Source organism: Elephantulus edwardii, unplaced genomic scaffold, assembly GCF_000299155.1.
Source record: "Elephantulus edwardii isolate Elephantulus edwardi_28Jun2011 unplaced genomic scaffold, EleEdw1.0 scaffold00216, whole genome shotgun sequence".
NCBI lineage: Eukaryota > Metazoa > Chordata > Mammalia > Macroscelidea > Macroscelididae > Elephantulus > Elephantulus edwardii.
Genome location: NW_006399966.1, coordinates 2097489 through 2122420, shown reverse-complemented (window position 1 = coordinate 2122420; position 24932 = coordinate 2097489). Strand labels below are relative to the sequence as shown.

Here is a 24932-nt window from a genome sequence, read left to right as displayed (position 1 = left end):
CCAAAGCCAGTCCCCCTCTGAAACAAACAGATGGTGTTTGGGCACATCCAGTGGCTTTGGGGGCACTTCTGTGGGTACAGGAAGCATATATGTCTGGAGGGCCACAGGGCATGGTTGTTGCTTAGAAAGACAGGTGACAGAGCGGGGCCTCGGCCCCCTGCCCAAGTGCCTGGAGCCTGCCACACGGCGCTCGTGGTAGTGACCCAGCCAGCCGGTGGCTGACACAGAGAGGACCAGTCCAGTCCCCGGGCCCCCTGTATCCAGGACAGCCAGAGTGGAGATTTCTGCAGGGACCTGGAACTTTGGGGGTACCAATGTGAGGGGGTGACTGATGTAAATAATATTTATCTTTTCAACTAGTGTTTGTAAAAGTCTGACTATGCCCAGGACTGGGTGAAAAGGGGGTTTGGGGGAGGTACAGATCATTTGTCACACTCCAGGGGGTGGCTGTTGGGCTGAAACCACTCACCCCCACCCAGGACAGGACACTAGATGAGCCCTGAAGGTGGGGACAGTAGAAGGACAAACACAGAAGGATCTAGAACGACCATTTCATTTTATAAGGAGGTGGATTGGAGCAGAGAAGGGTAGTGGTTGGTGATGAAAAAGACAGACACAAGCTGAGTTAAGAATTGGGTGGGACCAGAGGGAGAGCTTTGTAGAAGTGAACTGGGGCCGGGGGAGCCAGGAAGGGACAGGTCTTAACTATCCGTGTGGGTCCTCGGCTGGGCCCTGAAAGCAGACTTCGAATGCAAACTCAGGTCAAGAGGGGCTTAGGGCGGGGGGAAGGGTGCAGTGAGGTCAGGAAGGTGAGGAGCAGTAAAAGGGTGGGTGCATTTGGAGACCTACTGCCGCCCTGGATGGAAGATATGTCCTGAGCGACCCGAGGACAGAGCTCCGCCAGTGGCTTTCAGAGCCACCTGGAGGCTGTTGGGGGAGAGGATCAGTCAAAGGTCCTGGTCAAGTGGGAGAACCAGGAATGACCGATGAACCTCAAATAGTTCCAGTTGAGACCGCGTTCTGTGTTCTGCCTTTCACCCATGGAAGAAGTGAAGATGCAAGATTTTCCCTGGATGCTGGGGGGTGGGGGGCGCATGTGTGCATGCACATGCATGTTGGGGGAGGGGGAGGGGTGGCATCCCAAGGATGGAGGTACTGGGGCACCTCTGTGAAGGGGACACAGACCTGAGCTCTTAAAGGGTCCAAGTTGGAGCAGTGGCCCCCTCTTTGCCATGCATGCCTCCTTATTGCTTCACTGACAGATGACCTCTGCGCACCTGCTGGATACTCAGCTGGGCACCGCCAGGCCCTGGTGAGGGGGGAGATGTGAGTGGCCAGGGGTGGAGCCAGGGGTCAGTTTGGAAGCTCAGGGATGAAGGCAATGCCTTTCCACCTGAGGTCGAACCCAAGGGGTGTGGTCTTTAGAGAAGCTGGGGCAGGGTGAGTGTGTCGGCAGAATGGGGGGGTCCGGGGGAGCTCTGGGACCCTCTCTTTCCACAGCTCTAAGAAGACAGATCTCTTTGGGACACAAGGAGGGTATTTAACCTGTCCGGGTCAGAGTGTTTTCTAAATTTTCCTTCAGAGAGCACCCTTCTGTTCTGAGCTTTGGTGGTAGGGAGAAGGTGGACAGAGAGGGAGCGGCAGGGGTCTGCAAGGAGACGGACCAGCAGACAGACCCCTGCACTGGGGAGGACTGGGGGCAGGCCCAGGGCTGCAGTCCCCTAAAATTCCACTCACCTAAAAAAAAATAAAATTCCACCCACCTGACCCTCTCTCCTCCGGACCCTCCCTCAATACTGCCCACCTGAGGACAGGCACAGAGACTCTGGGAGAAGGGTGGGCTCTGGGTGGTCACTCACCCCCAATGGGACAGAAGGCGCCAGTCCTGGGGTCCTCAGGGTCCTCTTCAGGCTGCCACCTCAGACCCTGCTGCTGCTGGCCAGATCTTCCTGGAGTGGGACCAAGGAGGGCCCAGATCTGAGCAGACGAGATGTCAAGGAGGTTTTAGCGACCAGGCAATCCATAACACCGTGTGTGTTTCTATGTTGTTTCCAAGTCACACATCATTTTACATTTCCATTTTTGGAAATATAGAGATGATAGATAGATATAGATAGATAGATGATAGATAATAGAGATAGATAGATAGATGATGATAGATAGATGATAGATAGATAGATAGATAGATAGATAGATAGATAGATAGATAGATATAGATAGATAATATAAATATATGCTTACCTTGCCCACTCAGGTAGAACTTTGCCCATATTACACCTGAGAAGGCTGAGGTCAAACAACTAGGGCAAGAAGTTGGGACTTCAGCTCCAAGCGAGGGCTCTCTCCAGCTCCCTCGGTAACAAGGACAGGGTAGCACAGAGGCCTCAGGGTCCAGCCTGTCTGGTTTGGGCCTGACCCTGATATCTAGCTGGGTAGAAGCAACAAGGGTCCCACACTTGCACCTGGCTCTCAGCTAGGCCTTCCCCTCACCTGTCCACCAGTCAAAGGGTGTGTGATGTCCAACAGTGGCCTAGACCACCTGAAGCTTCCCTGGGCCTCCTGCCACCCTGCCCAGCCTCCACCCTAGCCCAAGGGGCCACTGACCTCCTGGCCCCCACTCACAGGTCTTGGGGTCCTCTTGTCTGGTTCCCTGAGAGGCCGCTTTCTGTGTCCTAGGAACAACAATGCTGACACTGGTCTGGATCTCACTGGGCACCAGGCACCACTGAGCCCCTCACTTGTTCATTTAATCACATCTGTTCTTCATACCACCTGGGAAGCATGGCTGTTAGGCCCATTTAATGGGGAAAATGAAGACCAGAGAGGTTGAGGGATCAGTCTGAGGTCACCTAGCAGGTGGCATGGTAGGGTGAAACACCCCAGGTCAGCCTGACTCCATCTCCAGGTTTAGCCACTGAGAAATAGGAGTTCCATGTACAAGGTTGCTCTTCAGCCCTAACACCCCCTCCAAGGCCCTCCCCACCCATGGTGTTGACAGCCATTGTTTGGAGTTGAGCTGAACAAATGAGTTGGAGCATGAGTACTGTGGGGCTCACACCTGCGTGGCCCTCTCCCTTCATCCAGCCCGGCCTCCAGTCCATCCACAGGCTGTTCCAGGTGTGTCCTTGCTCCATCAAAGACATGGCTCTTTTCCTGGCCTCCTCCCCCCTACAAGACCCTCCAGGTCAGGCTCAGGGGTCAAGAGAGAGCTTCTCCAGAACGCATGTTAAAGTGATCAAGATGGCGGAAAAAGCAATGAGATCGTCACCTAGAGAGAATTCCAGCTTCTACCTGTGCCTCCCAAGGGGTCCTGACAGACCCTCTGCTCTACCTCATGGCTCACTGGACCAAGGGACATGGGAGGGTCTGGGGAGCAGGAGTCACCCCGGCACAGTGCACCAAGGAGGCGTGGTGAGCACCAGCCAGACGTCCACTTGGGCGAGAAGGCAGCGAGCACCCAGCCCTCCTGCCTCCTTTGCTAGGACAGTGGTGAGGGACATGGCACCCTGGGTCCTTTTCCATGTCTGTCCTATCTCTGCAGCCTGAACCTGAGAATGAGGGTATATGTCTGGCCAGGTGAGCTGGACACCAGCCCTATCCTTCCTGAGACCCGCTGTGCAGGTCTGCACCTTCAACTGCCCAGAGTGGGTAAAGACAGATGCTCCGGCACCGCCTAGAACCCCACATGGGTGGCAGGGGCATTGATCCTGCAGGGGCATTGATCCTGCCTGCTCTGAGCAGAGATCCTGAGACCTCAGTTCTCAACAGGGAAGGCACAAAAGCTGCAGGTTATGGGATGCCCCAAGGACAGGAGCCTGTGTGAAATCTGGGGAGGGGCTGCTGAGTCTAGCGTGGAACTCAAAGGTCCCACACCCACTAAAGACACCATGCTGGCCACTGCTAGGGCTTCCAGGTGACCACCGAGAGGAGCAATGCCAGGGTTGGTGGGGCTGGAGCTGGGGTGAGAGTGGACAAGAGGGGCAACGATTGAAAAGACACCCCAATGCCTTTGGTAAGCTGAGCTCCAAGAAGTACCTCAGAGCCAATAAGCCTGTAAGGATTCTTTGAGTCCAGTGACCCCAGGTTCTCCGAGGTAGATCAGGGAGGGAGGGCTGGTGCCAGTTCTGTTAGGGATGTTCGTGGTGTTGGGTCTTAGTTGGAACCACGCTTGTCTGGCAGGTCCAGAGGTACTTACATGAGAGTTGTCCCAAGAGCTGTGCCAGAGAGGGGCTTGGGCAGCTGTGGGGATCTGGGGGCATCTAGAGGCTCGGATTCCGAGAGGGACACCCTGTATGAGCATTGCAACATATGCACCCCTTGAATAACACAACCATCCTCTGGGTGCACCAGAACCTGCTAGAAGGACAGGAGACAGCGCCCTCCGGGCCTGCCCACCTCTCCCCCACCATCAGAGCCATTCACTCCCCACCGTCAGTGGCATTTGTTCCCAGTGTGTTTCTGACACCTAACTTGTCATGGTAATTACTGTTTGTAATCTAATTAAATGTTATATTAATGGAGGAAACAGAAGAGCACAAACAGTTGTTTCTGGTGAACATTGCACTGAACAAATTGAAAGGCATAATAGACATGAGTCACACATACACACACAGAGAGAAAAGCAGCTGTGAAATCAGGCGTGAGTGAGGTGGATATAAAGGTACAAAAGGAGTTTGACACAATCTTGATGGATCCGCTTGGTAGAGCACCCAGCAAGTGTCTTTAAGCTCTGCCTCCGCTTTGAAGAATCCCACACTGAGGGTTGGAGATGAGGTTTCAGGGATAGATGTCAAAAGAATGATATGGCTTGGAACTCTCGAGTTGTTGTTGTTATGTACTTTTGAGTCAGAATTAACTCCTAGCTGACTCTCCAATGGGTTTTCAGGGGTGACAAGCCACCCATGAGCTGCCCATCTCTCTTCCACGGAGCAGCAGCAGGTGGGTTCAAACCATGCACCGTTAGGTTAACGGCACAATTCCTTACCACTAAGGCACCAGAGCTCCCGGTATTGGCCCAAAATTCAAGGAAAGGCCTCAGGGATGCAGTGACCACACACATGCTCATTGGAAAGAAAATTAAATGGATCAAGGAGATGGGTATCTTTTAAAAAATTATTTTAGGCCGACAAGATGGCGGACGGGGAGCTGAACGTGGATAGTCTCATCACCCGATTGCTGGAGGAACTCTACTATGCTTAGTGGTAACGGCGGCTGCGGCGGGAGCAGCGGCCCGGTAGGGCCCGGTGGGAGCTGCGGGCCCGGCGGGAGCTGTGGGAGCTGTGGCCCGGCGGGAACTGCATCACTACTGACCTGCCCTCGGGTTGACTCAGCAATTCTGGTAAATCACCACCTGTAGCAGAATCATCACCTGTACTACCCACCCCAGAGGAAATCGCTGAGATGCAAAGGAAAAATGAGCTGAAACTCAAGATAAAGGAAGAACATCTTGCTGCTTTGCAGTTTGAAGGCTGCAGCACTTCCATGATACATCTTCAAGGATATGAGCATGTACAGCTGGGCACGGTTGATGGCAGTGCATCTAAATTCCAGGGTCGATCTCCATAATAGTCTATGTGTTTCCTACTGCCAAAGGGGCCCTTTAGAGTAGTGAGAGAAGACCTTCACCCTGAAACCCACAGCGTCCTTTTTCAGCAGGAAGTAGCTAAGAGAATGTGCCATCACCTTTTCCTTATGAATCAGGGTGAAGTCTCTCTCAGGGAGGAGAGATAGGGAATGGCAAGGGACACACTGACAAGGGAGATTGATCAGAACTGGCTTTGGCGGGCACTGTGGCAATTGGACAATTAAAACAGACTTGGGGGGGGGAGGAATGGACTGGGGAGGAGGGTGGAGAAAGCGGTGCAACATTGAATGAATGAAAACCCAAAATCTCTGTAAATGTTCATTAAAACTAATAAAATTTAAAAAAAATTTATTTTAAAAACAAAAGCAAAGAGAGTTTATTAAAGGATAGTCCATATATGCTCACAGCATGAACATAGTCACTCCACTGGGCCCCAAAACAGATTATCTTCTTATATTGTTGGATCAGGAACTAGAGGTTATGAAATTCACAACTGGCTGGAAGACGATCAGGGACATTAACAGCAGGATACCTAGAAGCAAGACTTTGGTAGGGATGGATTTATTACGCATAAAATGGGGTTTTATGACAGGTCAAAGGAGCATTACAAGGTGGTCTCAGGATGGTGGGCAAGGCCAATTTTCTGGTCACTTCACCCTCCTCAAACATGTCTGTTTCTGAAGTCCCTTGTAAAGATTTATCAGCAACACTGTCTGTACATAAAGACCCTTCAGGCACAAGCACCTTGCATCTATCAGTCCATAAAGACAAAGATCCTTTGGGTCTATATAAGCTTCACTGCTCAGGCCAGGCCTGAGGAGAAGGAATATTGCAAGGGCTGGACGGGAAGATGCAGGCTGCATATGAACCTGGGCCTGAGATTCTGCAGCTGTCCCTGCCTCAGTCCTTAGAGACCTCGGACCATGGCATCAGGCAGAGAAGCCCTGTCTCAAACAGTAGAGGAAAGAGTCAAGATGCTGAGGGGGGAGGGTGGCTCATATTGGGTGCTCAGTGCCTGTCAGGGAGGAAGCGGAAGAGGCTGGCGGCGTGGGAGCACAGGTGGGTGTGAGCTCCAGGTGGGAGCAGGAGAGCGGACAGTACAGAGCAGGAGTTCTAGTTGGTTGGCATGTGGGTAGCATGGAGCCCAAATTGCCAACTCCAGGCCCCAAAACCCTTCCTTCTGGTGCTGGGGTCCCACGGTGCTCCCACTGCACCCAACTGTTTTAACAACCTGGTTCCTCACCTCTCCCTTGGCTGCAGGTAGGTAGGAGAAGCCAGGGGAGCAGGTCTTCAGTGACCTGTGAGAAGACGGCCACAGAGTGGAGGTAGAAGCCCCCAGGACTAACACCTGGGGTCCTGACCTCAAATCCTTTACTATATGAACTCCCTCCAGCTAGAAGTCTGTCCAATTTCAGGGGAAAGATGTGGAAAGGAATGTGGCCCAGAGTCCAACTCAAAAGCTTGGGAGGTGCTGAGGTCCAGCAATACCACAAACACAAGAGCCTCCACCTTCCCAGCTGTGTCCATCTGGGCTCCCCTGGGCCTCAGGCTTCCTTATCCATAAAGCGGGTGTATTAGGAACAGCCTAGCTCGACCACTGTAACAGAGCAGCCCACAGGGAGCTGCCAAAGCTCTTATTAACAGCCCAAGTGTGCCACGCTGCTGCTGCTGCATACAGACCAGGTTCCCAGGATCCAATTTCCTTTCACTTAGCATCTCCCACCCCTTAGGACATTGTCCTCCTCGCACGGTCAATACCCAGTCACAGGCCAGTCCATGTTTCAACTCGTAAGACACAGAACAGACCAGGAATTCAAAGTGTCTCAGCCTCAGCCCCTGCAGGGCTTCCACCGTGTTTGTTCCATTTCCATTGGCAAGAACTGGGTCACATGACCATGCCTAATTGCAAGGGAGGCTGGGAAATGGATTCTGGCCACAGACTCAGTGGATGGAGTAGTATTCCTTGCAGGTGAGTCCCAAGGGCTAGGAGAGCACTTGACATGTCTGTAGTAAGTCATGCTGCAGTGACTTACTCAATGTGGTTCTTCTAAGCCACTGTCCTTGCTATTCAGATCACATGGTTGAGTACAGGCATTTGGCCCAACAAGGGGATTGGATCACTTGCAAATACTTTAAATACATCAAATGGCACCTTTGGGTGGAACCATGCATATAAAATGTGTAAACGCTAATGTGGGGAATGGTCCGTTTTGCCACCTTGCCAGCCTTAAACTGAGCTGGCCCAGAGGTGGACAGTGGGAACCTCACTGCCATCAAGAGAGAAAGACCAGGGAGTGCAGCCTGTAATTGGGACCTGAGATGTGCACAAACCATGAAGAACTCTAACACCAGCCTCAGACCTCAACAACCTGAGTTGACATTTCAGCATCTTTGCCTCTAAGGAGCACTCTGGTTGCCCTTCTTCCTCCAAGACAGATTTGTTCCTTCAGAGAGTTGGACAATGACTAAGGGTGACAGAAGAATAGATGCCTTCGAGTAGTGGTGCTAGAGAAGAGTCTTGACCATACCATGAATTGCCAAGAAAACAAATAGGTCTGTCTTGGAGAGGCTGAAACCAAGTCCCTCCTTGGAGGCTAGGATTTTGAAGCTCTGCCTCACTTAACTTTGGGCACACGGCCAGGAGAAATTGGTCCTTCGAGAAGGACATGATACTTGGAAGGGTAGAAGGACAGCGCATAAGGAGACCCCGGATGAGAGAGATTGATTGATATAGTAACTGGGACGATGGAGGTTGGTGTGTTGGAATTAGTGAGACTGGCTCAGGACAGGGAAGGGTTCAGAGCTGCAATACATAGGGTCAGTATGGGTTGCAGGCATCTCAATGGCGCATAACAACAATAATATTCTATAACAGGTTTGGAAGCAGGAGTGGCATCCACTTCCTAAATAACATGCCTCCGAAACTTTATGAACTTTGAGAAATGTCGATAGCTGTAAAAGGGCTTCAGGACTTTTGTTCATAGGGTCACTATGAGTTGTGCTCGACTCAAAGGCAATCAATAACAACAACAACAATAACAATAACAACAATGCCCTAATTCAAAGGCACCGATTCTTCTTTGGTCTTCCTTATTTATGGTTGTAATCTGTTAATTCTCCAATAAACCCATAATTGTGAGTATTATCCATGGGTTCTGTGTGGCCATCGCAATAAACAATCTAAGAAACAGTGAATACTGGGGGAATGTTGAACAGTATTAGAAGTGATTGAAGAAAGGGTAGAGTGTGAGTTGGATGTGTGACCTCACAGGAAGGAAGGGCCCTGTGCTGTTGATGCTATTGATAGGGACTCTTCCCCGCTGGGAAGTTCGTGGAGGTCAGACACTGCTGCCCCCACGCTCACACCATTTTTACATAAGTGCTCAGTAAAAGGACTCAGCAGCACTGAGGACGCGACTTCAAGGGGCCTTAGAGCCTCTCGTGGGCCAATGACCTCATTTCTTTGCAGATAAAGACATAAGCTCTGGGAAGAAAAGCATTTGCCCAGGTTCCCTTTGGGACAAGCAGCAAAGCCAGAGTCTGGGATCCCCAGTTCTATACTCCCAACTCCTTCCACATTCCCTTGTCCCACAAAGAGAACAGGGACACAAAAGGTAGACAGAGTAGAGGACAGTCTCCTAGCTCAAGGACAGTGGGAGAACACAGCTTTATGACTGGGTAGGTGTGGCTCGTAGGTGTGGCTCTGGTTTCCAGGACAGGAAGCCAAGACGTTCTGTGACAAGGAGCCACGCCCACCCGCTGGGAGAGGGACCCTGGGGGCGAGTAGCCATAGCTGTTGGGAACACACAGAAAGTGGCCAAAGAGGATGGCGTGCCTGGGCTTCCTCCTCCTCGTGGGCTTCCTCCTCCTCCTCACCAGCACCTCAGCCCAGGGGAAGTACGCTGTGGTCCACGTGGTGTCAGAGAACTGGAAAAAGGACTACTGTGTCCTGTTCAGCTCCGACTACATCAGCCTGCCACAGGACCTGCACCACGCCCCACTGCTGCCCCTGCATGACAGCACCATGGCACCGTGGTGCCCAGGTGAGGACAGTGCCCACCAGGCCCGGCCCAGCTCCCCCAGCCAGCAGCCGCTCCGCCATGCCACCGCCATGGCCATGAGGGGCAACTGCAGCCTTTACGCCGAGGGCCGGCTGGCTCAGGTCCAAGGCGCCCATGGGCTGCTGGTCGTGAGCCAGGCCAGCTGCTGGCAGTGTGCAGAAACCACGCCTGACCCCCAGGACCCCCGCCAGGCCCTGCCACCCCTGTCCATCCCTGTGGTCGTGCTCCGCCACGCAGACATGCTGGACATCCTCAGCCACACTCACGGGAGCTCCGTGGTCCGCGTGGCCTTGTACGCGCCCCCAGAGACCCTCCTCGACTACAACATGCTGGTCATCTTCATCCTGGCTGTGGGCACCGTGGCCGCGGGGGGCTATTGGGCTGGCCTAGCTGAAGCTGACCGTCTCCAGCAGCACCAGGCCCAGGGAGGAGGAGGACCTGGAGGTCAGCAGCCACTGGTGGCAGGAGAGGCCCAGGGGAGGCCCGATGGGGAGGATGAGGACACGGGGGTGGACTTCACGCCGGCCATGACAGGCACAGTGGTCACCCTGTCCTGCTCCGTCATGCTGCTGCTCTACTTCTTCTATGACTGCTTTGTCTACATCCTGATCGGCATCTTTGGCCTGGGGGCAACCACTGGCCTCTACAGCTGCCTGGCCCCACTGGCAAGCCACCTGCCCCTGCAGCTGCATGCCTGGTCCTTGCCCAGCCACCAGGCCTGTCTGCAGCTGCCTCTGCTCTTGCTGGCTGGCCTGTGCACCACGGTGACCGCCCTCTGGGTCGCCTACCGCAATGAGGACAGCTGGGCTTGGCTGCTGCAGGACACGCTGGGCATGGCCTACTGCCTGTTGGTCCTGCAGCGTGTGCGACTGCCCTCGCTCAAGAACTGCGCCTCCTTCCTGCTGACCTTGCTGGTCTTCGACGTCTTCTACGTCTTCGTCACCCCCTTCCTCACCAGGACCGGTGAGAGCATAATGGTGGAGGTGGCCCTGGGCCCAGCCGGCTCCTTGAGCCACGAGAAGCTGCCCACAGTCCTCAAAGTGCCCCGGATGCGGTTGTCGGCCTTGACTCTGTGCAAACAGCCCTTCTCCATCCTGGGCTTAGGCGACATTGTGGTCCCTGGCTTCCTCGTGGTCTACTGCCACCGCTTTGACGTCCAAATCCACTCGCACCATGTCTACTTCATAGCCTGCACCCTGGCCTACGCCATGGGCCTCCTGGCCACCTTCACAGCCGTGGTCCTCACGCAGACCGGCCAGCCCGCCCTGCTCTACCTGGTGTCCTGCACGCTGGTCACCAGCCTGGCCGTGGCCGCCCACCGCCACGAGCTCACCCTCTTCTGGACTGGCCAGGGCAGGGCCAAGGGCCCTGGGCAGCCCATAGCAGGGTCCCACCAAATCCCCTCCGCTAGCCCTGAGCAGAAGCAGGAGACTATGGCCAATGTCCCCATGGCCAAAAAGTTTGACGAGACCAAAGACGAAAGGACAGGGGCCTTAGACAGCAGCCACGGGGAGGACATGGCCGAGGTGGTCTCCATATGTGACGACGCCATGGCCGCGGATGGCCCCAGTGACGGTTCTGAGGGCTGGAGCGATGCCATCCTGGACCACGATGAGCTGCCTGCCAAGGCCTCAGAGGAGCTGATGCCGCAGACGCCCGTGGCCATGGTGATCCCGCTGGTGCCACTGCTGCCGCCGCCGCCCTCAGAGCTGGGCCCAGTGCACATCCAGGCCCACAAGGCCAGCTTGCCCTGGTCCAGGCTCCACAAGAGGAAGGGCTGCCCAGTGAGAAGGAGCATGTCCTCTCAGGTGCCCTTGTAAGTCCAGCTGCCGGGGCCTGGGCCTCCATGAAGGCTGCAGGCTGCCACAGAGCACAGCCACGCATGGCAATAAGAAAGTGGGGCATTAAAGAGATTTCATATCTACCCAGAGGAGAAACTGCCTTTGTTTGGGCTGGATGGAAGCAAGAGACCAGAGTCCACATGGGGCCTGGATGGTCCTTAGAAAGTAGCTGTGTCCTCTCCAAATTGCAGTCATTGGGTGGTACGCGTGGTCAAGGGCTCCACCACGAGCAGAAAGGGTGGCAGTTTGCACCCAGCGGTGCATCGAGAGACAGGTATGGTCATCTCATTCCAAGGTCACAGCCCTGAAAACCTCAGGGATCAGAACTGACAAACAGCCCACAAATCGTGCAGAGGGACATACTGGGGCTCAGAGAGGGCATGTGGCCTGCATGAGGGTTTGTCCCAGGACCCACTGGGACGCTTCCATCCTGGCCTGTTCCCCCTCCCCCAAGCCAGCGTCTCAGCCCCTCAGCCTGGGGGACCACCTCCACCCCATCCCGGCCACCCCACCCCCACCGCAGGGCGCATGCACAGGTCCAACAGAGCCACTGCTGTTCCTCGACACGACACACCACATGGTCTCCCTTCCCTCTGAGTACAGTGTCCTTCCTATCCTAGACTCAAATGCCTGACATGGCCCCTCCCCGGTTTACTAGAAAATTCCTCAGCAGCTGTCAACCCTCAGCTCACATCTTCTCTTCTAAACCTTCACGCTCGAGGCTTCTGAGACCTCAGCACCTAGCCTCGCATGTTTCAACTACAGACAGTGAGTCCACCACGCCTGGTGTGCACACCACCCCTGTGCAAGGCTGCTGTCTGGCTACACCGAGGTCAAGGGTAGAGCACGGATCAGAAATGACCCAGGAATTTTCTCCTAAAGGGGTGGAAAAGTCAGGGCTTGAGGGAAGAATTTGGGTATTTTGCAATTCTATCATTAGGTACGAAAATGTTGACCAAGGTTACGTCTTCTTGATCTATTGTGCCTTTTTGTGTACGTAATGCCAGGGAAGAATTTAGGATACCCCACTCCACTTCTCCCACCTGCCTCACTAATTCATAGACAGGTCTCTGATCTCTTTATTTCTCTGTAGTGTCATCTGCTCTCTCCTCCAGTGACACGGCGACTGCCGCCATGGGCTCTCCTGTGAGGAAGTGTGAGGATGGCACAGGACAGGGCAGGGTTCAAATCTGTTGTTTGTACGGTCGCTGTGGGTCATACTCGACTCTAAGACACCTAACAACAACAGCAGTGTCATCTACAAAATGGGAACTGTAAGGCCATGGACGCATGACCTCTTGGGGGGCCCCACCGTTGTGTCTCCACCATGCAGTGGGTCCTGGCTTTTTTTTTAATTTTTTTTTTATTTTTGTGTATATGTACCGTCAAATTGGATCTGACTGGTACCGGAGGAGTTTGTCCCTTCTTCTTCAGCAGAGCATCTGGTGGATTCGAACTGCATGCCTCTGGGATCGTAGTGCAGCTTCCTGCCACTAGGCCACCAAGGGTCCTGGCTTTTTAAAACACAGCAAGCGAACTCTTCGTGAACAAGGCTGTATGGTTGCTGCTGTTGTCGTTGTTGTTATTGTTAGGTGCCATCAAGTGAACCCCAGCTCACAGCGACCCTGTGGATGACAGAGTAAAAACAATAAAAATGACAGAACAAAAAGCCCCGTCCTGTGCCACAGCGCTTAGGCCCCCACTCTTACAGCCACTGTGCCAACCCGTCTTGTTGACCTTCCATCAAGCATGTTGTCCTGCTCCAGGGACAGGTCATTCCCGATAACTCAAAGGAGGGATGGTTTAGGCACTCAAAATCGCACCAGTCTCACTTCTAAGGAGGATTCTGGCTGCATTTCCTCCAGGACAGAGTTCTCTGGCCCCACGGGATGGGAGGAAGTAAAACCCTAGAATCCGCCATGGTCAGGGCTTTGGGGCCCAGCTGTCCTGCAGGATGCTGACTCCACCACTGGCTGGCCTACAGGAAGTGTGCTCTGAGCAGCTATTTCATCTGCATAAATTTACCTCCTATGTAAAAAACGGAATCATCCGGGACCTGCCATGGCGTTCTACAGAGATTTGCTTGAATTTAGTCTATGCAAGGAAGAGCTGGAGTCCCTGTGGGGCACAGATAAGTACTAGACCACAAGCCAACAGGTCAGAGGTTCAAAGACACCTTGATGCACCTCAGGAGACAGGCCTTTCACTATGTCATGGCCTCGGCAACCCTACAGAGTACTTCTGGTGACACATCAACTCAGTGACTACTAAAACAAAGGAAGAACTATGTGAAAATTATTTTTATATTTCAGTACCTTTGTGCTCCGGCCCTAACCGCCTCCTGTCCCTGGCCCACATGCCCAGCACTCTCACCCCCACAAGCACGCACACTGACTCCACTACAGGGTCTTCCCACATGCCAGTTCCTCCTACTAGAACTTTCCACCCAGCTTGTGTCCTCCACTCCCCGAATTGGCTCCTTGCCTTCCAGACTCTGCTCAGAGGCCCCTCCCCTCCTGGCCCTCTCCAAGGTGCCCTCTGCCTTAACCACATCTCCATACACCCCGCTGCTGTGTTTCTTGTCCCCCTGAGTACAGGTGAGCTCATGAGGGCAAAGGTTTGTCTATTTGCTCCTCAGTACCGTTGCAGGGCTGGGAGCCAGACTGTTGGGGGTGCTTGGTTTATATTTGTGGGTCAATGAATGAATGGATGCGAGGTTAATCCAGGGGTTGAACTTCAGAAGAAAAGAGGACCCCGGGAGGGAAGGTCACTGCCCAGGCCACCCCACTGCTTTCTTTCAGGGTCTTGATCCATGTCAACTTTGAGGGATCTGATTATGCCTGATGTAGGGAAGAAGGGAACCAGGAAGGGTGGGTGCAGGGATTGGGCACCGCAAAGCCCCCTCTTCAGTGAAGAAGCAGCCCAACTCCCTCAGTGAACAATGTCTAAGAGCATAGACTGGACGGAGGCTGAGTGCCAACCTGCAGCACGCTGGCAGCCCTCCCACCAGAGCCAGAGGCCATCTGGCTGGACAGAGGGGCCGCCACAGGCTCTGGCTCCACCCCAACCTGGGAGGCCTCCCCGCTGCTGGCCTGCGTCACTGAGCTACCAGGGCGGCTCTACCTGCAGCCATGTCTCAGGGACAGGGGCTGACAGAGCCAGACCTCTGGGCCCCCCAGCCCCAGACCTGAGGTCAGGACAAGGAATGCCCTCTCTCTTAGGAATGCGGATGCTGGGGCAGAGGCCTGTGATAGAGCGGGCCTCCCCCAAGAGAGCTTGGCAACTTGAAGGAGGGTCTGAGGGGGGAGGCCCAGGGGACGCATCCCTGTCCCTACTCATCCAGGGGCCTACTCTTCAAAGGGAGGGCGGTTCTGAGAAGTCTCCGGTGGGCTGTCTTAAATCTCCAGCCCCACTGTGTTTTACAATTCGGCCTGTGTTGTTTGGGCAGCCGGGGACGGAGTCCTCGTGAGGGTCCTGAGATGTGCATGTGGACGTGTGTGCTGATCACTAAGTAAGAGTCTCTGATGGAGCATCAAGCACCTCCCAATTTAAGGGTGAAGACGGGGCTGGACTCAGGGCCACTAAGGCCTGAGTTAAAGCTCAGTGATGTTATCCACGTACAATGCCACCTGGACAGCTGAAGCCACCCTTTGGGTCTTAATTTCTCATCCATTAATGTGGCTGCTAAGACGACTTACTTACCTCAGGGGTTTGTTGTAAGGATCAAATGAGGTGAGGTGTGTGTACAGCTAACTTTCACTGAGCATTAACTACCTATCAGCGGCCCTGGTAGCTTACTGCCTAAATATTAGGCTGCTAATCGGAAGGTCAGCTGTTCAAACCCACCAGTTGCTCCACCAAAGACAGATGAAGCAGTTCTCTCTTCCTGTTAAGAGTCACAGCCTCGGAAATGCATTGGAGAATTGCCATGAGTGTAAATCAACTTGACTCAACATCCGTGGGGTTTTGGTTGAATTTGAACAAGGTACTGGGTATATACATAGCTCTGCAGCTGTTCTGGGACTTATCAGTTCACACAACTGGGCCAATAAACATCATGATTAAACAGAGACAAGACTGACGTTCTCAAGCAATTCATTTTACTTCAATCTGCAGTCAGCACCCAGGGAAGCAGCAGTCAAGATGTCAAATCTGTTGCAAAGGACTTCTTCAAATGCTCAAGAGCAAGGGTCCACTCTGAGGACTAAAGTGTGCCTGACACTCCCAAACGATGGTGTTTTCAGTTGCCTCACATACGCCTGTGAAAGTTGGACAATGAATAAGGAAAACAAAAGCAGAACTGGTGACTGAGTTACGGTGTTGGTGAAGGATATTGGCTATGATGCAAATTGCCAAAAGAATAAATAAATCTGTCTTGGTAAAAGTAGAACTCGAATGTCCCTTTGGAGACGAGAATAGCAAGATTTCATCTCATACACTTTGGGCATGCTGTCAGGGGCTGTGGGTGCCTGGAGAAAATCAGACTTGGTGAAGTGGAGGGTCACTGAAAAAGGGGGAGATATTCAAAGAGGTGGATTTGAGCAGAGCAGTCATTGTGAGAATGAGGTGGGATCAGGCAGCACTCTGTTGTTGTTGTTATTGTTGTTGTTGTTTTTGTGTACCACTGAGTTGGAACCAACTCAGAACTAGATTCTTCAGCAGGTTTCAGAGACAGTAAATCCCACTTTAGTTTAAGATTGCCCATATTTGGCGCAGCAGCTGGTAGATTTGAACCCCCTGACTTTGGGTCAGCAGTGCAGCTCTTAGCACTAGGCCATCAGAGCTCCCTCAATGACAACTAGAAATGGCCCCCAAACAGAATTAGCTTCTAGTTTTTCTGGGTGGAACTCGCAGAGGCGGGCTCATCCTTTTCTCGGGCCTCCCTGCCCACGCCCAGTTGGCTGTGGCTTGTGGGGCGGATGCCTGGTGGCCAGCAGGCACAGGGCCACAGCAGAGCAGGTGGTGGGTCCCTCTGCAGTTGGAATGAAATGCAGGTTTTGTGCAGGTTCCACGATGCGGCTCTTGAGCGTTCCTATGCTGCCACCTGCAGGTCAGTAAAATAAGAGCAAGCAAATTCATAAACGTCAACAAATCAGTAGTCTATAGAATACAGCTGATCTATTCCATGATATTCCCTTAACTGGAAGCAGAGAGCTTCATCTTGCTCCCGTGAAGAAGCTTGTGGATTCAAACCATCTACCTTTTGATTAGAATCCCTGCATTTACACATTCCATAGCTGCTAGGGCTCACAGAAATCAAATAATCAGATGTGATATTCAAAATAGCCTAAGAAACAAAACAAAGCTAAAAACTACCAATCTTTAGGGTTGTGGGGCTTCTACTGGGCCCAGAAGTAGTACTTCAGAAGCTGGGTTGTGAGGAGGTGAGTCTGGAAAAATACTGATGCTTTCTGAAATAAAATCACCCCACACAATATCCTCAAAGCCTGAAGGTGACTCGGTTTTTTATTCTTATCTCATCCCAGAGTCAGGCCCCCTAAATAAGTGGTCTCAGATGTCCAGCGCATTCCTTAAAGTGCACATGCACCTGTGCACCCCCTTTGTTGCTGTTGATTTGAGTCATGGCAACTCCCTGTGTTTCGGAATAGACCCACACTCCACAGGGGGGTGTTGTCATTGATTGCCATCTAGTCAAACATGACGCATAGCGACCCTGTGAACAAAAGGCCTGAAGCCTTTCTATAGCTATCAACATTTTCCAAAGTTCATAGAGTTTCCAGAGACATGTTGTTTAGGAAGTAGAGGCCACTCATGCTTCCAAACCATAGGGTTTTATGGGCAGGAATCTTTCTGGAAGCACAAGACTTTCTTCAGTGGTGCCACTGAGTGAGTCCTACCCACTTTTCAGTTAGCGCCCGTTGACATCAAGAGGAGTCTGGCTTATGGGGATCGTAAAGGGCAGAGCAGTCTCAGTCTGCAAGGTTTCCAAGGCTGTAATCTTCCCAGGGAAGCAGACTGCCACATCTTTCTCCCTTAGGGCAACTGGTAGGTTCAAATCACCAACTTTTCAGTCAGCAGCTCATAACTCATTGCCATTGATCTGGTTTTGACACATAGCCGGCCTTCCACAAGGTAAACAGCATAGGAAGAGACTGCCCACCTTTCATTCAAGGAGCTGCCGATAGATTTGAACCAGAGAGGTTCGGTCTGTAGGTTAGCAGCAAAACTCCCCACAAGTATGGATTACACCACCGAGCTCTCTGAAGTCAGTAGTTGGGGGCAAATCATTTGTAACCACACGCCAGATAGACTCTGGAAAGGGCTACAGTGATTACTTTTGTTTGTGAACAAAATTCTGTTTACCCACAGGTTTACTTTTAAAATGCTTCGCTATCTTTGAGAGCTGAAACCCACCTTTCAGCTTCTAGGACTTGTGGCAGAGCTCTGCCGACAAACGTGAATCCAGGTCTCACACTGCAGTCCTGTGACCACTTAGGATAATGGAACATGATCTCAGAGAGCCTGAGAGAAGACGTGGCTGGAAAAGGAAGCTGAGTAGCCACGGGACAGAAAGGGATAGGACAGAAGAATCAAAGAAAACCTGAATCACAGAGACAAAGTAAAAAGTATTTCACTACATTGTGGATATTATAACTAATGTTGTAAACAAAATGTAGTGGTGGTGGCCTAGTGGCAAGAAGCTGAACTGCAATCCTGAAAGCACATGGTTCGAATCCACCGCAGGAGAAGGATGGGCAATCTCCTCCCAGGCGACTAACTGCTTTTAAAAACCCACCAGAGTCAGCTATGGGTCAGGTTCCAACTCAACCATACAAAAGCAACAAACAACATGTTTACGAACAGTTGAATGGAATACCAATTTCTTTTGTAAACTTTCATTCCTTTAACATTTTTTTTAATCCATATCCTACTCTTTGAAACGTAACAACACACTTAAAGTGAAGGTTTACAAAGCAGATTACATTTTCATTTGACCATTCACACACATTTTGTATAGTACCATGAATTTGTTGGGTACCCTCGAGTTGACTCCCACTCCCAACAACCACGTGTGTTTCACAGTCACCCGTCCACAGGTCTTCTTGGCTGTAATGTCTAGGGAAGCAGACTGCTAATTCTTTCTCTCAATGAGCTGCTGGGTGAGGTCAAGCTGTCGAGTACTACTCCCAGCTCAGTACTCAACCTGTGCGCCACCAGGGCGTCTTGGAAATCTAATAGTTTGTGGTGCAGCTGTGGGACCAGAGGGAGGAGAACATCAAGACGACAAGGCCCAGCCTCGCACCCCAAGGAGTGGACAGTTGTGTGAGGAGGTGAGCTAATGGGGGGTGTGGGCACTCTCCCACGGCACTCTGGGAATTTCTGAACTCCCAGGGTGCCCCACGCGATGCCTTTCCTTCTGCAGCTTCTGTTCTGCAAACGCAGGAGATTTGACAAGTGCCAGCACGGCAATTAAGACAAGGCCCGTCAGCCAAGTGGTGCATCCTTGGGCCTCGGCAGCAGCGTTCTGTGTGGCCTGTCTCGGGGCCAAGGAAGATGAAACTTCCCAGAAAAGGAGCCGGTGACCACACGAAGCTCAGTCTAAGAAACAATCAAACGGGCAGTGGAGTCGGTTCCGGCTCAAGGCGACCCTGTGTGGGAGCCAGAGGAGCCCTGTGCTCTGGGGGGATTTTAAAGCTCCAGGCTTTTCTCCCAAGGTACCTTGGGGTGGTTTTGAGCCTCCAACCTCTTAGTAATCAAGCAAGTTAACCATCTGTGCCACCCAGTTGTTGCTGTTGGGTTGTGTCATTGAGTTGATTCCACCTCACCTGGACCCCACAGGACAGAGCAGAGCTGCCCCATAGGGCTTCACAGGCTGCGGTCTTTACAGAAGGAGCCCTGGCAGAGCAATGGTTAAGCTCCCAGCTGCTAACTGAAAGGCTTGTGGTTCAAGCCCACCTACCGGGAGGAAGTCCTGGTGACGTGCTCCCATGATCATTAGAGCCTAGGGGACGCTGCGAGGAACTGTACTCTGTCATGCGGGTCACTGCAAGTGGGAGTGGACTGGCTGATACGACACACAACCACAATACTCTTTAGGACAGCACATCACCAGGTCTCCTGTGAGTCCACGCTTTCAGTTAGCAGCCAAGCCTTTGGAGCCCTGTATCTCTCAGGGCCTCTCCCCTGTCCGCCGTAGGTGACCCTGCTGGTATTTGGAAAACAGGTGGTAACGCCTCCAACATCACAGCCTCACACAAGCCCCCCCAGCATGGCCAACTGGCGGACAAGCCTGTGTCTCTAAGGAAACAGACGGCCACCTCTTCCTCCAGCTGGTGGGTTCAGTCTGCAGTCAGGTGCTCTAACCCCTGCACCACCCAGGCTCCTTCCACAACCATAACACAAGGCTCGAAAGTAAGTCATGAACTTTGGTTCAGTTCAACTGACTAAGCTACAGAGCTTTGTTCCAATGTCACCAGGTTTTTTTCTACGAATTCTCTGGCAGTTACAAATTTCATGTCCTCAACTCCTAGCGAGGTTGCACATCTTTTCGTATGTCTTCAGCCATCTGCGTCTCTTCTAGAAAATGCCTGTTCTAACTCGTTGCCCAGTCCCCACCCCCCACCTCCTGGATGGCTTTGCCTTTTTAACTAACTCAGTGTAGGCGTCCTTTCTTTAAGAAACTTCCAAGTTCACACAGCTAATTGGGAGGAGGGGGTTGGGAAGAGAACCCCAGTCTAACCCAATTACCTGTTTTTACTACAAAGATCCTGCCCTCCATATTCCTTTTCCCCTTCAGATTCTCTTCGCCCTGATGCTCGTCTGCTCGCCTGGGGTCCCAGCTGGCAGGGCCTCTGTCCTTATCAGCAGTGCCTGGCCCAGCCCTGCCCATTCCTCTCTTTGCTGTTATCACAGGGCTAACAAAATTAGAGGAGGGTCCCTGAAGGAGCAAATGGTTCAAATGGAAAGAGAGCTATCAAGAGAGGCATTATGGTGACAGGAATGCAAAAGTGGAAACTAAGTATTGGTAGCTGGAAAATGCAGCCTTGGTGATAGAAATGAGGCTGGAGAACTCATGGCAGAATTTGTACAGTCAACAATTTATTCATTGCAAATGTTTTTTTTTTTAAAAAACCACATAAATAGTGACTATATATCTGAAACTAAAGTATCAAAAGATATCTTGCATTGGGGAAACTTGCTGTCAAAGACCTTTCCAAAGTTCTATAGAGCAAAGATGTCAGTTTAAAGATTAAGGTGCACCTGATCCAAGCCATAGTCTTTTCAATTGCTTTCTATACATCTAAAAGTTGCACAGTGAATAAAGATAATGGGAAAAGAATAGATGGCTTTGAATTGGTAGAGTATTGAATATACTATGGACTGCCAAAAAAAAGCAAACAAATCTGTCTTGAAGTTAGTGTAACCAGAGTGTTCCATAAAAGGCAAGGATCATGAAATGTCATCACCTTTACTTTGAGCATATTCTCAGGAGAAACCAATTCTAGGAGAAAGACATCAGACTAGGAGAGGTGGGGGGTCAGAGAAAGAGAGGAAAAACCTCAACAAGATGGACTGGCCCAATGGCTGCCTCAGTGGGCTTGGACACGACAGAGATCTTGAGGATGGCTCAGGATAAGGGCAAAGGTCAGAGCTGCTGTTCAGACGGCCACTACGAGCCCCAGCCAACTCAACGGCACCTAGTAACAGTAACACATATACAGACCTCACTTGACGGAACACAGGAATCAAATCGCCCACCTCTGTGGAAAGACATGGTGGGGAAACTCAGTCTCATCAGTAAGAACAGGGCGAGGGGGACCTGCAGAGCAGACCATCAACGGCTTAGAGCAAAGTTTAAACTGATGCTGAAGAAAATGAAAATAAACCCAAGAGAGTCAAAATACAGCCTTAAATTTAGAATTTAAAAATCAGCTCAAGAAGAGATTTGAAACATTGACTCAAGACCATATGACTAATGACATAATGAATAATGACTCAAGACCATAAAAGTTACAGAACTATGTCAAGGATGAAGATATTTAAAAAATTAGCAAATAGTAACAGAATATGTATAACTGTCCAAAAGGGAAAAGAGAGAAAGAGTCAAAAGAAGGGGAAGGTGCTTTAAAATCCCCCTGAGCAGGGGAGGTTAGGGGATGGATGGCAGATGTTGGGGCCGAGGAGGGCAGGGTGAGAAAGAATAGGTCAGGTGTAATGAGGATTTGATGAGATGAAATGATAAAAGGCACTGATCAATAGTAATTGTTGTTGTTGTTGTTGTTGTTGTTATGTACTATAGAGTCAGAACTAACCCATAGCTAACCCTCCAGTGGGTTTTCAGAGGCAGTAAATCACATGAGAGGAGACTGCCCATCCTCCTGCGGAACAGCCGGTGGCCTCAACCACGTGCCTACGGGATTGCAGTGTAGCCTCCTGCCACCAGGCCACCAGAGTAATTAGTTACACATTAAAAACCCACAATGTAAATGATTGTATACAGCACAGTGTACATGGATGAAACACAATGTATATGAATTATTGTATGTTAACCAATAACAAAAATAAAATGAAGAAAGCAAGAAGTAATTAGAAGACAGGAAAGAAAGAAAAGACCAAAATGAGTGTCAGAAGACTCTGAAATTTGTTCTAGAACATCTCAAGCTTTCTCACTGCCATGCAGCCAGCACTGACTCACAGCTGACCCTCCGACAGGTTTTCAGGGCAGTAAGTCTCACGTGGGCAGATTGTCCATCTTTCACCTTGGAGTCACTGGTGGTTCCAACTCACCAGAGAGGGTGGGATCACTTCGGGGTTCACGGACGACACCACCAGAGTTCCCTGTCTAGGACACCGTAGTGGTAGTTAGGTGCCCCGTCCACTACGACTCATAGCCGCGCTCAGAGCAGATCTAAACCGTGCCCTCCCCTGCCCCATTCCCATCACCTGTCGTATGCCTGAGCCCACTGTTGCAGTCACTGCGCCAGTCCAGCTCCCTGAGGGTCTGTCTCTCTTTAACTGAGCTTCCACCTTTGCCAGGCTGATGTCTTTTCCCAGGACTGGCCCCACCTGATAACGTGTCCGAAGTATGTGCCCTAGCCTGTAAACAGTATCTCGGTTGTACTTCTTTGAAGACAGATTTGTTTCTTTGACAGTCCATGGTACATTCAGTACTCCTCTCCAAAACCACAATTCAAAGTCATCGATTCCTTTTTAGTCTTCTTTATTCATTGTCCAACTTTCAGATGCACAGGAAGCAACTGGAAAAAATCATGGGTTCACTGAAGTGCACCTTCAAAGTGACATCCTGGCTCTTAGCACTCTGGAGAGATACTCGACAGTGGATTTCCACAAAGCAACACATCTTCTGATTGCTTGACAGCTGCTAACGTATTACTATGGATCCTAATAAAAAAGAAGTCGTTGACAACTCCAGTCTTTTCTCTGTTACGACGCTGCCTATTGGCCTGGTGCTGAGGGTATTTGTTTTCTTGATGTTGAGATGTAATCCATACTGAAGGCTGTAGGCTTTGATCTTCTTCAGTAAGTACTTCAAGCCTTCACTTTTTGCAAGCAAGGTTGTGTCATCTGTAATAATATTCCTCATATTATAGCTTCTTCTGAATCCAGCTTGAACTTCTGGACGTTCTCTGTCAATATGCTGTTCTAAATGTGCAAAGGTACACCAAAATGATAAACAAATCTGTCTCAGAAGAGTACAGCCAGAATGTTCCTTAGAAAAGGGGAGGATGCGACTACATATTACAATTTTTTTTAATTTTTTTAAGAAACGGACCACCATGGCCCTTTACAGTCCTCTGTTAATTGATAATTGAACAATTAAACAGTTGAATAATGGTCTTCAACATGGATCAAGGCTCAATATCGAGAGATCAAAGATTCCCAAAGAAGAATGGGTGAGTCCTGCAGCTCCCAGCCCCCCACTGAAAGTCCAGGCCCCCGCAGCAGCTCCATGAGGCCTCCACAGCAGGACCCCAGGGATCCCCTCACCTGGCATGAACCGCAGAAACATCCACTGCCACAGAATAGACTTGTTCTGGGAAGAATTCTCAGAACCAAGATGGCAGCAGCAGGAGACGCAGCCTGGTGAGCAGAAGGCCCGGCCACATTGAAGCAGGCCACGCAACTTAAACGTGTCCAAACAGCCACGCAGTTGACTGCTGGCCCTCAGTGTGGACTGGAGCTTAGGAGGACGGGGATTCTTGGGGGATCAGGGGTGGGTCCCACTTCCTTCCTCTGCCTGCCGCCAAGGGCGCACTGCCACACCCCTGTGGGCCCATGGGTCCCCTAGCCTAGACCTGGGGGTGAGCACTGGGGCCCCCTACACATTGTACTTTGACAACGTCATTGTTACTGTTAGCAGCCATTGAGGTCACTATGACTCCTCGTGACCCTATGAACGACAGATCAGAATTTCGGCCTATCCTGGGCCATCTTCATGATCTCCAACACCCTCAAGTCCAATGTCAAAGCACTGTGTCAATCCTTCTGGTTGAGGAGCTTCTCTTCCTCTTTCTCTTCCACCTCTCCCAGCACAATGTCTTCTTCCAAAGACGAGCCCCCCTTGACAACATGCTGGAAGTAGGTGAGATGGAGTTTCACCCTCCTTACCTCTATGGAGCACCCTGGATGCACCTTCTCCAAGACAGATTTGTTTGTTCTTAAGAAAGGAACAATTCTTGAAGAAGAACATTATGTACGAGAAAAGTAGAAGGTCAGTGACAAAGAGCAACACCTTCTAGGAGAGGGATTGGCACGGTGCCTGCAACGTGGGCGCAAACCTAGCAATGAGGAGGACGTGACAGGGCTGGAGCGAGCCTTGTTGTTGTACAGTCACAGCGCCAGAACCTAACAGTGACAGCGGCCTTCTCTCACCTGTAATTTATCATCTTCACGAGAGAGTGGAGCCCCGCTGAGTTCCTCCAATTAACCTAAAGATTGCAGCAGGGGAAGGAGCGGCACGAGACCACGCTGCCTTCACCAGGTCCCCCAAAACCAAGCCTGACCTGACTCTTCAAGGAAGAACATGTCTTTAAACAACTGAGCGTCAATTCCAGGTAAAAAGGAGCCCTGGTGGCCTGATGGTAAGCACTTGACTGTTATCTGAAAGGTTATTGGTTCAAATCCACCAAAAGGCTCCTATGGAGAAAACTATCTGTTCCCACAAAAATTACAGCCTAGAAAACTCTATGAGACAGTTCTACTCTGTCACATGGGCACAGGGGGTCACTATGAGCAAATATTTATGAGACAGCACCCAACAACAATGATCAGAGCTTGTTTTAAGTCCTGTTGAAGAATATTACACTCTATAACTCTATAACATCTTCCCAGTATATGATGCCTCTCTCGGAGCTCATTTAAGCCATTATTGTTTCCTTTTCTCTCTTTCTCTTTCTCTCTCTCTCTCTCTCTCTCTCACACACACACACACACACACACACACACACACACACACACACACAC

General features: G+C 51.2%; 1 protein-coding gene across 1 annotated transcript; it reads left to right on the top strand.

The window, feature by feature from the left end:
- The first annotated feature begins 9410 nt into the window (after nt 1-9410).
- Nucleotides 9411-11465, top strand: SPPL2C (signal peptide peptidase like 2C). The gene has a single exon (XM_006897810.1). The coding sequence runs from the start codon at nt 9411-9413 to the stop codon at nt 11463-11465; it is 2055 nt and encodes a 684-aa protein (XP_006897872.1).
- Nucleotides 11466-24932: the final 13467 nt, after the last annotated feature.